The 15493-nt window shown below is 42.6% G+C and overlaps 1 protein-coding gene across 2 annotated transcripts in view; it reads right to left on the reverse strand.

The window, feature by feature from the left end:
• LOC127448109 (syntaxin-binding protein 5-like) overlaps positions 1–15493 on the reverse strand; it is a 228013-nt gene that overhangs the window by 100139 nt on the left and 112381 nt on the right. For both annotated transcript variants that reach the window (XR_007898457.1, XM_051710407.1), the window contains exons 4-5: positions 13330–13430; positions 284–418 (exon numbers count right to left, since the gene is read on the reverse strand). Coding sequence is in view for 1 of the 2 variants with exons in the window: in XM_051710407.1 (XP_051566367.1) it covers positions 284–418; positions 13330–13430 (236 nt within the window). In the remaining variant the exon portion in view is untranslated. The remainder of the gene's footprint in view (positions 1–283; positions 419–13329; positions 13431–15493) is intronic.

Below are 15493 nucleotides of genomic sequence, written 5' to 3' on the forward strand. Positions count from 1 at the left end.
TAACCTTCAAGACTGTAATTGGGGCTAATAGTACAGCTCCTTTGCTTAACTCCAGACAGAGCTACTGGGAAAACTCCTATATGAAATCAACTTTTACATTTATAATTTCTGGTTACATTTCACATTCCAGGTAATTATTTCATTTCACATCATTAAATTATCTGAATTAGATCCACATAGCCTATTATGTGATAACATCGGAACTCTGGCATTCTATTGATTAGCTCTTCAGCGTTATTAGTCATGTTTGCTGCATTGACTTTATGTTTGTACTTGTACTCACAGTTCTATGGCCTTGTTCCACATGATAACATATCCAGACAAAATGAAGGATTCGATGTTCACTATGTGCGTATTTCCACGCTCCGTCCCCACGTAAAGCCATTTACTTTGAAACGGAAGATGACAAAACGTGATCCTAAAATAGACAGAAATAAGGAGGAATCATATTTGTGCAATAGAAAGCAAGATCTGAAGAGATCACACAGAGTCTGTCAGCTTCATATTAAAGTCTGTAATTAATATCTCACCATGAAGGCAAATAATTACCATTCTAACTAGCATGTTTCATGGGTTTTGTTCATACACAGTTATACACCATTCATATTTGAGCAAATTACATGGCAGTGACCCTTTTCCAGAAAGTTGTAGATGTTATTGCAATAATATTATAAGAGTGTAATGAGCACTGCAGTACATATATGCATTACAGAAAAGTGGTTAGACAGCACAAAACATATCAAGAGCCATAACCTGTGCAGTACACAAATAAATAATGTGTTTGTATTGTGATGTTCTGCTCAGACTCAAAAAAAAGTTTGCAGTGCTAGCCGATGATATGATTGGTTTTATATCTCATGAACATTTGGAAAGAAATGCCAACCAGTCATGCACAGATATCAACACTCAGCATACAAAACTCAACAATGGTGACAATTAACAAACGATGTAGAAAAATAAATAAATACAGATGATCATTGTGATTCTACAGCACAGCACTGCTAAATTACAGTAATTTCAGTAGTTCGTATGTTCATGTAATCTTGTATAGAAGAGGTAAAAGTCTTTGGCTTGCTGTCCGTATACTGGAGGGCTCGGAACTTGAGACTCGCCTCAAGTCCTGATTACCACCCCGGACTTTGCTTTAGATAAATTTGAATCTAGAGAACAAGTGAAGATGGGGTGGAGGAGGGATGTCAGGAAAATTGTCACGGAAAGCAGGTAAGCAGCGGCTTATATACACTACTTGATATGTAATTTGTCAGATTAAAATTAACATGCTCCTCCCGAACCTCTGTTAATTAACTTGGTCCTGTTCATTGTGAAGTAACAGTATACAGTTGTCTTAATTGTAATAAATTGTAGAAATACTACTGTAAAATATACTGTGAAATTTAATGTAAACTCACAGTTATTTTTTTTTACAGTGCATTATATGTCCTTCTGCGATTATTAAACAGTTGAAGACTGTGATTTAATTAAATAAATAAATATATAGTCTGTATGCTCTGTGCGCTTAAAAGTGAAGGGGTGGTTCTTTATTTTGTCTCACACGAACTCCATCACTGGTGGTGGTCAGAGTATGGTTCACTTTAAGTCTGAGGTGAAGTTCACTTTTAACATTGCGAAGGCAAAAGGACTCCAGGTTCACATTCACATAATGCCAAACATTTTGGCTGTCACAAGTTACTAAGGAGAGTAAAAAAATGAATTATAAAAATACAGCAGTCTGCGTACATAGTTAAAACTGAAAGAGGGTGTGAGTTTGGTTCTTTTAAACAGAACTTTTGGCACCAGAGCATGGGCAAAGCATAAGAAAAAAACATCACTTGAAGTTACTAGTTTGTGATTTTAGCACACTCTGTTGAACATGCAAGCTGCTGTTTCAATAATATGTTATGCTTTTTTTGTTAAGAGATAACGTACAGCCATTTTGTCATTATAACAAAATAAACTCTCAAAGGGTGATCAGGTGGCGGTGGGGTTTTTGTATCACCCTGAAGGGGTTTATTTTGCAATAATGACCGACTGTTCATTATCCCACTTGTTTCATAAAGCCATGTAATATGAGGTATTACGATTATCATATCCTAGTTCAAAATGCAATAAAAAAATTTCTGAAAACAATTGCAAAATGATAATTGGACCATATCGAGCAGTCATATTCTGAGCCATTCATGACTGGACACTAACTTTCAGTGATTCACAGCTCTCTGTGGTACTCTGTGTCTTTAGCAGTTGGAAGTAACACTTGTCATACTTGTTTCTGGTGTTGTCGGGTTTGGATCTGCTCTGAGGCTCATGTCAGTCAAACGTCAGCCCCTCTTGGGTAAACTTGTGTGTATTTTTGGGATGCAGCAGTTAATTGGAACACTATTACCCCAAGACAAACTAGACCTAATGAGCCATGAGTGAGACGTGATGAGACACTGAATCTTGAAACATAAAAATGCAATATTGTTATGCAGATCCACAAATCTCTGTTTCCTTTGTTTTTGTGTATCAAATGATAGTCTTTTCATGTCAGCATATTTTGAGACTATATGACACGTGAGACTATATCGCACTAAACAATTTCCCATGCTGCTGTGTTTCTCTGTTTGTGTACATAACATGCTGATGTCTCCAGTGTCATGAAAAGGTTAAAAGAAAGATAGCACATGGCAGATGCTTAGAACATTAATTGCAAAATAATTACAAAATTAGGCAGACTACTAGCACTCTGATTTATCGCTGCTACTGTCACAATAGAAACACTCCAGGGAATGCATCTAATAACAAGTCACATATTTATACAAATATAAACAGTGTTTATTATTGAAACTGAGGTGTGCACTGCTAATCATTGATGCTATACATATGATTCTAACTAAGGTTACATGTGTAATTGTTTGGATGCTATTATACTTTCATCTCAATTTAATATTTTGAGACAACTGTATGCAAGCCATTCATTGGTTGGCTTACTGAAGAATGTAAACACCACTGAGAAATATTGCAAGCCAGATTCAAAATTGCATAGCCCGCATGGGCGCCACAGCTCAATGTGACGTACCACACATAACAATCAATAGTCTTTTTTGAGCCTCTTCACACTGAAATTCAACCAGTGGCAGCATCCATCATGCTCATAAGCATGTTAACTAGAAAATAGAGACCAGCACGCAGCAATTCACTGCTGGATACTTTCCTCAGGGAGTAATAGCGCTTTGTTCATTGTGCTGGGCAAATAGCACGGAGGTTTGTGAATGAAGTGCAGTCTTCAGTAAGTCTAATTTAAATAGAAAGGAGGTGTGTTTGAGAAGAAAGGATGACAATAACCTAACTTAAATATCCAAGATGCAACGCTATTTGCCTGAACTAGATTGCAGGAGGTTTGTGAATTAGATGGTTGATTTGAACATTAACTGAAGCTCCTGACCCATATATGCATGATTTCAATGCACTGCTTCCACATGACTGGCTGATTAGATAATCACATGAATAAGTAGGTGTACAGGTGTACCTAATAAAGTGGTCAGTGAGTGTATGTTCTAACACATTTTGGAACGCAACGAGCATTTTTACATGCACAATCTTACACCGATTATGCTTAATGAGCATGCAACGTGTAAAGTCATGTAAACGCATTAAATGGTTAACTTTTTATAAGGGTAAGGCCATAAACAGTTTAAGCAAAAAACTAATCGGCACATGTAGATTTTAGCCCATTACCCCGATTTGTCTTTACATGTAAACACATTTACTGGTGCTCTTTACAGGTTAATTCAATGTGTTTTTATGTCAAAAGCAGAGAATAACCCAATGATAAAGTCTCATGTATATGTTTTCTCACGTTGTGGCACATTTTTTTACATTTGAGATTTTTGGAAGTTATCAGTGTATTGGTGCGCATGTAAACACACTCAATTTGTAAAAAGCGTGAAATCAAACTTCGTAGCTCTAAGTAGAGATTTGCACGGAACTGCTTTTTAAATCCCCCTCCCGCCCGCTCCCAAAAGTTTCTATCTCGCATCTTGAATGCTCCCACTAAATTTTACTCCATGTTCACCCGCTCTCTGCCCGCAGTGATTTTCTTCCCGACCGCTCCCATTCCTGCAAACCTGCATTTGTTTTCCACATAGAGCAAAAGCCATACAAACAGACAAGTGTATACAAAGAATGTTTTATTTGTATTAATTGTGTTATTACTGTTATTGCTATTATCAGATGATGTGTGAAAATGACGCCAATTTGACTTGCCTGAAGTTGGTTTCTTAACACTAAATTGACCATTTTCTAGTCCGAGTTTCACATGCTTTGATGAGTGTGTGCTTTGCTCTGCCATTCAAGCCTCTTTAACTACCTGCCTGCTCTAAATACTGGATCATTTAATGCACAAGCTGTGTGCACATTTATTTTATGTTATAAAAAAATGATTTATTGTTTTTTTGCATTCATTAATTAATCAAATAAAAAGATCCACATCAGATTTTTCAGGCTATTCTCTGACCGCCCACTTCCGTCCACATCTCATGGAAGTACCGTCCACATCTCATGGAAGTACCGTCCACTCCTGCCTTCAACTCGGAAATTTAATCCTGCGCCACAATAAATCTAATCAGGTCCCATGGGTCTTGCGGGAGTTCCACGGGAATGCAGACCTCTAGCGTGAAGCATATGCATTAAAGTATTTGCATGGAGTATACTCAGGCCATACATGCCTTGGACAAACAACATGATCACACGGGAGGACAGCATGTTTTTTGTGATACTTCTGGTCCCCTTGGATCGGCCACATTAGGCCAACTCACTGACAAGCACCATCTCCTATCAGACATGATTGCATTGGCTCAAGTGTGTTTATCTTCCTCTGTGGCTAGGCCGGAAGTACTTCACTTCAGCAGAGTAGGAGATGGGGTTCAGATCCCACGATGAAACCAGGAAGAAATCAAGTTCACATAATCAGTGATGAGCGTGATTCGGAGGTTGTATTTTTCCCTCTAACATTACATTTTCACTCCGCTGATGGTTAGGTTTAGGTTTGGGGTTTGAGTTGGGGGTACAGTTTATAAAATATGCATTCCTCTTCACTGTATTCCTGCCAGTACAGATGAAAACAACTCGCTTCACAACTAGCTTTTGGCGCCCCTCCGTGGACATTACTCCCATAAAAAGCTCACATGCTCCCATATGCCCAAAAACACAATGCTTCGGCCACTGGGGGCAGTGTTTCCAATTTCGGTAAGCACAGACTAATTTTAGCTAAAGAACAGTCAATCTACAGTTTCTGGTTTCACTGTGAGATAAGTCTGGACTAAAATGGCAAATGAATCGCTCAGTATATATTTAAATGAAATGCCTGAATGTAACCAGGCTAGGTGAGTCTGTACTGCTTGAAAGCATCTTGTATTTGTGAGACAGACAAGCATGCTGAGTATCTTGAATCAGAAGTCTTATAGCCCCCCTGAGTCTGTCTCCTGACCCCACTGAGCTGAAAATCTCTGTCATCTGACTCTGCTATGCATGAAAACATGCACCCAACCGTGCATGCACACAAGTACACAGACAGTCACCTACTGATCTTAGACAACATTTCTCATTTCATGTGAATTTGCATAATTTTAATAAAGCCAATTATAAAACACTTTAGGGACAAAGCAAAAACATAATATAGGAGAAATGTGCATCCGCGTGAGCAAAACTGTGACAGTATGAGAAATTGTGACTTTGTTTGTTTGTTCCAGACAAGGTGATGAACACAATCATAAGTTATTACAGAGAGGAGCAACGCTCATTAGCCATACCCTGCAAAACACAACACTTCCAAATACCTGTAACAAACGGCACCTCATTCCATTGTTCCTTAGTTTTCATACTACTGGCTTAGGATGAGTAGGAATTTGTATAGCCAAAACTTTTGCAGCAATTTAAAGTTATCTTTCAGTTCTGTTGCACATTATGCAGTATGACACTCATTAATCAAAGTTCTCTGTTTGGTGTCAATCTGATACTTGTATTCAAGTGGTTGATGTAGCTTGAGAATTATTAAGGATAGTTAAAGCTTCAAAAGGTGAAAGGACAATGGTCAAACATACTTCTACTGCAGTTCGAAATAAATTCAAACAAATAAATTCAAAGCAGCTCAAAGAGCCTGCTAGTATACTCACATAGTTAAAGACAAAATTTCTTTATCAAAATTGGAATTTGTGGTTTATAGGCAATTAGCTTTGAAGCCATCTATATTCTAGTGTACTTCTAAAAGACAACAAAATGAACTTGAGCTGTGATTCTCTTCTGGTATAATGGACCAAAACTATTTATGACACTACACAAATTTTTGTCAAATCAAAAACTCTATAGAATGTCCCTTCCCAACTAGCTGTGTTGAACTAAAGCCTATAAGCTGTTTTCAAAAAAGGGATGAGCACTTTAACATGTCCCACCAAAAGATCAAATTTCAATAGGAGATACATCAACACAGGATGGAAAAGGCTCTCTACCTCGCTGCCTTTTACATGTTTGGGTTTTGCTGACATTGTACAGCAGAGTTTTGGGGAGAGGGTGTGGGGCAATTTTGGAAGAAGTTAGCAAAACAGTTGGAATCACTTACAACACTTTTAAGTGTTTCTCTCATGAGGCTCTGAATATTAAACTTGATCATGCACATGAAACATACACCGATCAGCCACAACATTAAAACCACCTGCCTAATATTGTGTAGGTCCCCTTAGTGGCACCAAAACAGCGCCAACCCGCATCTCAGAAAAGCATTCTGAGATGCTATTCTTCTCACCACAATTGAACAGAGCGGTTATCTGAGTTACCGTAGACTTTGTTAGTTCAAACCAGTCTGGCCATTCTCTGTTGACCTCTCTCATCAACAAGGCAGTTCTGTCCACAGAACTGCTGCTCACCGGATGTTTTATGTTTTTGGCACCATTCGGAGTAAATTCTAGAAACTGTTGTATGTGAAAATCCCAGGAGATCAGCAGTTACAGAAATACTCAAACCAGCCCATCTGGAACCAACAATCATCCATGCGATTATCTAATCAGCCAATAGTGTGGCAGCAGTGCAGTGCATAAAATCATGCAGATATGGGTCAGGAGCTTCAGTTAATGTTCACATCAACCATCAGAAAGGGGAAAAAATGTGATCTCAGTGATTTGGACTGTGGCATGATTGTTGGTGCCAGAAAGGCTGGTTTGAGTATTTCTGTAACTGCTGATCTCCTGGGATTTTCACGGCCGGCCGCTAAGAACCCATGAAGTTCGTCAAAGTGCCCCTGAGACGGGCGACCCAGGGTCGACGAAACCCACTGCATTGGAGCTGATAGTAAGACCACACTGTCCCCCGGTGGAGGGCCGGGTGGAGAATCTTTTGTTGCCTTTTTATTTGATTTCGCCGCATGCCCAAGTAGCTGCGGTACCCAACAGTTCAGCAAAAGAGCGGTTTCCTCCTTCCCTAGGTCACATACCCAGTGTGCACGGTCGTCATCACGACCACGGTCCACGGATTTTTCCTTGAGGATTGGTGCTCCAGTGGCGGTCTCCCCGCCCCTGCACGCCCAGCTGTGGCACACATCCGCCCCCGATGTGACAGTCTCCACGGGTTGCGAGGACAGGCCTCTTCCTCCCCCATCCTAAGCTGTTCCGGGGGTGGTCACAAGGAGACAGGTAAGTGCTTCAATGTCCCTAGATTCAGCACGGCCACGACATGGTGTGGCACCTCAAGCTCCGCCCCGCTGCGAGGCCCCACCTGCCAGTAGGTCCGATGACGTTGTCCCTTTGGTCCCCCTTTGCGCAGAACTTGGATGCGTGGCTTGCGCTTTCCAATCCGTCGCGATGGCTGGTCCGGACCGTCTGACTCGGCTACGTGATTCAGTTCGCCAGGCATCCGCCCAGGTTCAGCGGTATCCACTTTACCTTGGTGAAGGATGACAACGCTGCTACCTTGCACGGGGAGATCGCTACCCACCTACGGAAGGGTGCGATAGAACCTGTCCCTCCGGCCGAGATGAAGAAGGGGTTTTACAGCCCCTACTTCGTACCGAAACAAGGCGGTGGGTTGTGGCCAATCTTGGACCTGCGAGTACTGAACCGGGCTTTACACAGACTCCCGTTCAAGATGCTGACGCAAAAACGCATTCTGGTGAGCGTCTGGCTGAATCAAGATTGGTTCGCGCCGGTAGACCTGAAGGACGCGAACTTTCACGTCTCGATTCTACCTCGACACAGACCCTTTGCTGCAGTTTGCATTCGAGGGTCAGGCGTATCAGTACAAGGTCCTCCCTTTTGGCCTGTCCTTGTCCCGTCATGTCTTCACGAAGGTCACAGAGGCAGCCCTTGCCCCGTTAAGGGAAGTGGGCATTCGCATTCTCAACTATCTCGACGATTGGCTAATCCTAGCTCACTCTCAGGACATGTTGTGTGCACACAGGGACTTCAGCCGATTAGGGCTTTGGGTCAACTGCGTAAAGAGCAAGCTCCTCCCGGTTCAGAGCATCTCTTTTCTCAGTTTGGAGTTGGACTCAGTCTCTTTGACAGCGTGCCTCATAAACGAGCACGCACAGTCTGTGCTGGCCTGTTTAAAGGTGTTCAAACAGAAAACAGCGGTTCCACTGAAACTCCTGGGGCACATGGCATCCTCAGCGGTGGCCACCCCGCTCGGGTTGATGCATATGAAACCGCTTCAGCACTGGCTTCAGACTTGAGTCCCGAGATGGGCATGGTGCCGCGGGACACATCGCATGGTCATCACGCCGGTCTGTCACCGTCTCTTCAGCCCTTGGACCGACCTCTCGTTTCTATGGGCAGGTGTTCTGTAGAGCAGGTCTCCAGGCACGTCGTGATCACGACAGATGCCTCCAAAATGGGCTGGGGCGCTGTTTGCAACAGGCACGCAGCCGCCGGCTTATGGACGGGCTTGCGTTGGCACATCAACTGCCTTGAGTTGTTGGCAATTCTGCTTGCCCTGCAGAGCTTCTGGCCATTGATCCAGGGCAACAACGTGTTAGTTCGGACAGACAACACGGCAACAGTAGCATATGTCAACCGCCAAGGCGGTCTGCGCTCTCGTTGTATGTCACAACTCGCCTGCCGTCTCCTCCTCTGGAGTCGGCAGCACTTTAAGTCGCTGCGAGCCACTCATATCCCGGGCAACCTCAACACTACATCGGACACGCTGTCATGGCAGGTTACCCTCAGGGGAGAGTGGAGACTCCACCCTCAGGTGGTCCAGCTGATGTGGAGTCGATTCGGACAGGCACTGGTAGACCTGTTCGCCTCCCAAGAATCCTCCCACTGCCCGCTCTGGTACGCCCTGACCAAAGCACCCCTCGGCACAGACACGCTGGCACACAGCTGGCCTCATGGCCTACGCAAATATGCATTTCCCCCTGTGAGCCTACTTGCACAGACTCTGTGCAAGGTCAGGGAGGACGAGGAGCAGGTCATCCTGGTAGCACCCTACTGGCCCACCCAGATGTGGTTCTCGGACCTCACGCTCCTTGCGACAGCCCCCCCCCCCCGGCGAATTCCCCTGAGGAAGGACCTTCTTTCTCAGGGACAGGGCACCATCTGACACCCGTGACCAGACCTCTGGAATCTCCATGTATGGCACCTGGACGGGACGTGGAAGACCTAAGTGGTCTACCACCCGCAGTGGTAGACACGATCACTCAGGCTAGGGCCCCCTCTATGAGGTGCCTGTATGCCTTTAAGTGGCATCTGTTTGTTAAGTGGTGTTCTTCCCGACAGGAAGACCCCCAGAAATGCGCATTCGGATCGGTGCTTTCCTTCCTGCAGGAGAGGTTGGAAGGGTGCCTGTCCCCTTCCACCTTGAAGGTGTACGTTGCTGCTATAGCAGCACACCATGACACAGTGGACGGTAAGTCCTTAGGGAAGCATGACCTGATCATCAGGTTCCTGAGAGGCTCCAGGAGGCTGAACTCCTCCAGACTGCACCTCATTCCCTCATGGGACCTCTCTGTAGTTCTTCAGGGTCTACAAAGAGCCCCCTTTGAGCCTTTGCAGTCAGCTGAGCTTAAGGCACTCTCCTTGAAGACTGCTCTCCTGACTGCGCTCACTTCCATCAAGAGGGTAGGAGACCTGCAAGCGTTCTCTGTCAGCGAAACATGCCTGGAGTTTGTTCCCGGCTACTCTCACGTGATCTTGAGACCCCGACTGGGCTATGTGCCCAAGGTTCCCACGACCCCTTTTAGGGACCAGGTGGTGAACCTGCGAGCGCTGCCCCAGGAGGAGGCAGACCTGGCCCTATCATTGCTGTGTCCGGTGCGCGCTTTACGCATCTATTTGGAACGCACACAGAGCTTTAGGATCTCTGAGCAGCTCTTTGTCTGCTTTGGTGCACAGAGGAAAGGAAGCACTGTCTCCAAGCAGAGGATCGCCCACTGGCTTACTGACACCATAGCTATGGCATATCTCGCCCAGGACGTACTGCCCCCGGCAAGGCTACGAGCCCATTCTACCAGGGGTGTAGTGGCCTCCTGGGCCCTGGCCAGGGGTGCCTCTCTAACAGACATTTGCAGAACAGCGGGCTGGGCAACACCCAACACCTTTGCAAGGTTCTACAACCTCCGGGTGGAACCGGTTTCATCCCAGGTAGTGGCATGCAATACAAGCGGATAAGCCCAGGATAGCCGGCCAGGTGTATTGCTTGCATATAGCGCCTTTCACCTCCTCTGAGCTGAAGATGTTCCAGTAGTGTTCACAAACTATGTTCCCTGGTTGACTTCCTCTGAGCCCTGTGGCAGTCGAGTTTTCAGAGAGACTTGCTGCTGGCCCAGTACACGTGCTAACTAAGAGCCCTGTTCTGGGATAGGTGCTCCGCATGTGGCGGTTCCCTGTAAGGTAACCCCATGCGAAGTATATCTTCTGCTAATTCGTTTCCTTGTTGGCAAACTGCGTCTTCCTTGGGCAGAGCCCCCTCTGCCACAGTCTCCATGTTTGTATTATCTCCTCCCCCGTTGGGTAGGATCTACCATGAGACTCTCCACATGGTCAGCAAGACCATGTGACATATTTTTCCATTTTAATATCCCCCCTTTCTTTGGGCGAGGTGTGGTCTCCACGGTGTCTTGTCCCCAAAGGGCCGTTCGACACTCATAACTATGTTGGGGGAGGTTACGTGTCGGCCTGGTGCGCTGGCTATGAGGCACACAGTCGTCTGCCCAACACACACCACCAGTTCACGTAACACAGTTCAGCCAGTTGCGACATTTTGTATAGGGACCCCAAGTGTCACTACATCGACACAACGTCGAGCGAGTGACAGATAGGGAACGTCCTGGTTACTTGCGTAACCTCCGTTCCCTGATGGAGGGAACAAGATGTTGTGTCCCTCCTGCCACAACGCTGAACTACCTGCTGAAATGGCCGGACCTTGTCTCGGCTCCTCAGCATAAAACCTGAATGAGTGGTTGCATACCAGTTCCTTTTATACCCGTATGTCCGGGGGAGTGGCGTGCAAATACCACTCGCCAATTTTCATTGGGCTTTTATCAAAGACCAGAGGTGTTTCGGGTTCCCAAGAGTGACCCCTAGTGTCACTACATCGACACAACGTCTCGTTCCCTCCATGAGGAGGGACGTTTTTCTAAATACTTCTAGAGTCTGGCTCAAATATCATGAAAAATATTTCATGTTTCAATCATTCATTTTAAATACCAATTATAGTGAAGGAATCAATACATAATAAATAAAGAAAGGCAGTCCATGACTTTTTCTTCAATTCAATTAAGGTTCCTTTGTTTCTCTAGGATATGTCAGAATTTCTGTTAAAACTTCACAAAATGTTTCTCTACTTTTGTACTATTCAAAGAGGCCAATTACCACAATACAGCTAGCCCCCACAACACATTTCATAACTCTGAATGAAATTTATAAGCACTGACCCTGACTCACTCAACAGGGAAAATAAAGTAACAAAAGCCATAGGCCTATTGATCGTATCTAACAGTTGGTTTCCGCTGAGTGAATAGTGCACAGTTTGAGAAGCTGAGGAAGAGTTGTCATGAAAAATTCATGAAAGTGAGAGCCTAAAACATAGTTATAGTCATTGGATAAACACTCTATGAAGTGGTATGATGCAATGCAATTTTCTCCCATGTGTTGACATAATGAAACAGGAAGATGAGGCAGGACAAATCAAAGGACTTGTTCTTTATAAAAATAGCCTGTAAAATTTTGAATAGCCTACATAAAACCTGACAGCTTGTACCATATGTTAAAGTTATGTAGACAATTCAAATTCAATTGAAGAGGATTTCTTGCCACCACCTTCACCTACACCTACAGGCCTGCCAGAATCAGACGGTAATAAAAAGGAAAATAAACTCCATAAATTTTTTTGAGAAAGGCCATATCTATTGAAGTCAAGATCCGAGGGTGGTAGTTTTGAAAAATCCCACAGTCATCACTGAGAGGGTAATGATGTGTTTGAATGGTAGGAGAAATAATATACTTATGATTTTGTATCTCTTAGTTACTATATGCCTATTGTTGTAGCAATGAATCAGTGGCAGGTGGTATTTTTAATTAAGGGGGAGGGCACATCACAAATTTGCATACATCCCAGTGAACAAATTGAAGTGCTAATATTTTAAAAAATGTAAAAATAAATTATGTGTTTATCATCAAACTTTTATTTTTTCAACTTTTAGGAAAACACTACTGTAGCATAGTGATGTTCTCAAAGGTAATGGACATGAACTAAAAGCCACACTTTTTTGTTTTTGTTTTATACAGTCTTTATTCTGTAACATAGACTATGTTAGCACTTGTTAATGCTAACCTTGCTTATGCTGAATCTCATATTTGTATGTACAGTAGACCTAACACTGTGTGTAGGCCTATTGCATTTTTAGAGAAGAAAATCCTCACTACCTGCTAAACAAAAAATAAATAAATGGACCAGAAGAGATAAAAGTAAAAGCAAACTGAAACATTAAGGCTTGTTCTTCACTCTGCAACCTTGAGCTATCTGTGTTTACTTTATTACATATTCATTCTGACCAACGTTCTGTAGCCTTGGGAAGTCAGCAACTTCACCGCAAGTTGAAATATTGAGTTGGTTTTTCACTTTGAATGTTATGTGAATATAAATAAATAAAATTTAATACAAATCTTATTTTATGAAATCCTTGGGAATTTTCATAAATTCTGACACTCTTTTTTTATTTGTTTGTTGGTGAGTTCTTTATGCATATATACGTGTGTTTGTGCATTTTTATATTTAGTAAAATGCAAATCTAAAGATAAAGAACCAATGGCATTCATGAAATTGTTTATGCTCATGGGTGTGAACGTAAGCTATTTCTATACTCACCGCTCTCTGTTGAATTTGAGAGAGTGGAGGATGGCTGGACGTCGCTGTCGCAAGTTCCAGAGGTGCAGCGTATCATCTGCACAGGCTGTGACTAGCGCTCCCTATGGAAACAAATGTGTTAAAATGAAACACTTATTCCATGCAGTCAACAGGCAAATCTACAATAATTCTCTAACAATGACAGTTCGATTCTCTTCTAATTCCCTCTGTGTATGGTATAGATCCACCCAATAAATATGTCTTGACACATCAGACACATGGCATTAGACATTTTTGTGTTATTCTGAACCTGAATAAGCGTTTGTTGAGAACCTCAGACTGGCTGTACTAAACATATATAGAAAGGTATGTGAACCCTTGGATTTACCATTTCTAGAATTGGTAATAAAATTTGATTTGATCTACAACTAAGTCACAGCAATAGACAAACTTGCTTAAACAAATAATACACAATGATAAGTTTTCATGTCTTTATTGAAAACACTGCGTAAACATTCACATTGCCAGCTATGTTTTATGTTTATGCAGACTGTAATTGTCTATTGTTGTGACTCAGTGAATGATCAGATAAAATGTTAAGACCTGTTTATACAGAAATCCATAATAAATTCAAGGTTTTACATACTTTTTACTGCACACACAGTATATGATAATGATGGAAGAAATTAAACATTATAAAATGTATCTTCCAAGACACAAATTAAATAAAAATGTACTGATATACTGTAGTTGCTGGGAAATGATAAAGCTTAATTTATTCAGTCACAGTGATATGTTTTAGCCTGTATAACTATGCTGTTTTCCCATTAATTTCATGCATATTTCATGATATTAAAGTCCTTGGGTAGAGAATTCAATAGTCTGAAGAAAGAGAATTGTAACACTGTTCTCAGCACATCGCTAAAGTGCAGTGTATAACAGGGCTCAGGATGCTATTCATGGTTAATGGAGACAGAAAAAAATGAGAAAGTACAGAGCAAAAGGTGAAAGTGACTAAAAAGTGTCAGTGTGAAAATCTCTTTTCCACCGTGTCTGTCAGTGTTGGCATGACAAGAGTCTTTCTGTCCCGTTTATCTGGAAGCCCCATATAATTTTGCCAAATGTAATTTTTCAAGCCCTGTATCTAATTTTCTTTTTAAACTCCAGACACAATGTTCAAGAATCAAATAAATCAGCATGAAACCTGAAAGGGCAAGGCAGTCGTAAAACTGTGTGATATTTTAGTTCCTTGATGAGAACATGATGATATTAATCAGAACATGTTTTATCAAATTGCTGCCAAATCTGAGGGTGATAATGGGCCAACAAGTCTATTAGCTGTATATTCTGACAATTTTGTAGTTTTGTCATTGTATTTGTTTTCTGTTCTTTTCTTTCCTCTCTCTCACAGAGTGCACTGAATCCAGATCCATCAGTCAGGTGACTGACAACCGTGTTTCTATGGAGATAGTGTTTAGGTAAACACAGTTTGCACCAGCGTGCCCAAGAGACAAAGGCAGAGAAAAACACAGACAACGAGAGAAGGAAGTGTAGTTGTGCTGTGTTGAGAGGGACAAAGGGGAAATGTGTTGTAATCCACTGTGTAATGGCTGGTGCAGGATTTACAGTTCTAGGAATGTTACCATCTAGTTCAGGGCCAGTCAACACATTAGGCGACATAGGCGAGCACCTAGGGTGGCATCGCTTCTGGGTCGCCGATCTACCGAGCAAATTTTAGCATGTGTCCAATCTGTGTTGAACAAAATGCACCCTGTGCATTCTGATAAATTGTTGTGCCGCCACCCACTGAACATAGGCCGTGTACTAAATGCCTTAATACCATACTACTCCTACTGTTTCTGATATATCTGTGTTTGGCAAAAACAGTGAAAGTAGTAAGGAAAGTATGCCATTGTGAACACGGCCATAGACTCACGAGCACAGGGTTCGTGAATTGGAGTGATGCCCGATACGTGAAATAATCACTCTTTTGTGTTGGTTCTTACGTGCGGGCTGAATCATTTGAAGCACTTTGTTACACAGTAAAATGGTAACGGGATGCTTTAGAAGACAGAGAACAAAAACAACGCTGTATGAAGTGGATATTTACCTACAATTAATTGAAACAAAACCTGCAGCTGCATTAAATCGTCATGTGTGAGTACAGTCTGTGAAAGAGTGTCTA

The sequence above is a fragment of the Myxocyprinus asiaticus genome, chromosome 11 (assembly GCF_019703515.2).
Source record: "Myxocyprinus asiaticus isolate MX2 ecotype Aquarium Trade chromosome 11, UBuf_Myxa_2, whole genome shotgun sequence".
NCBI classification, from domain to species: Eukaryota; Metazoa; Chordata; class Actinopteri; order Cypriniformes; family Catostomidae; genus Myxocyprinus; species Myxocyprinus asiaticus.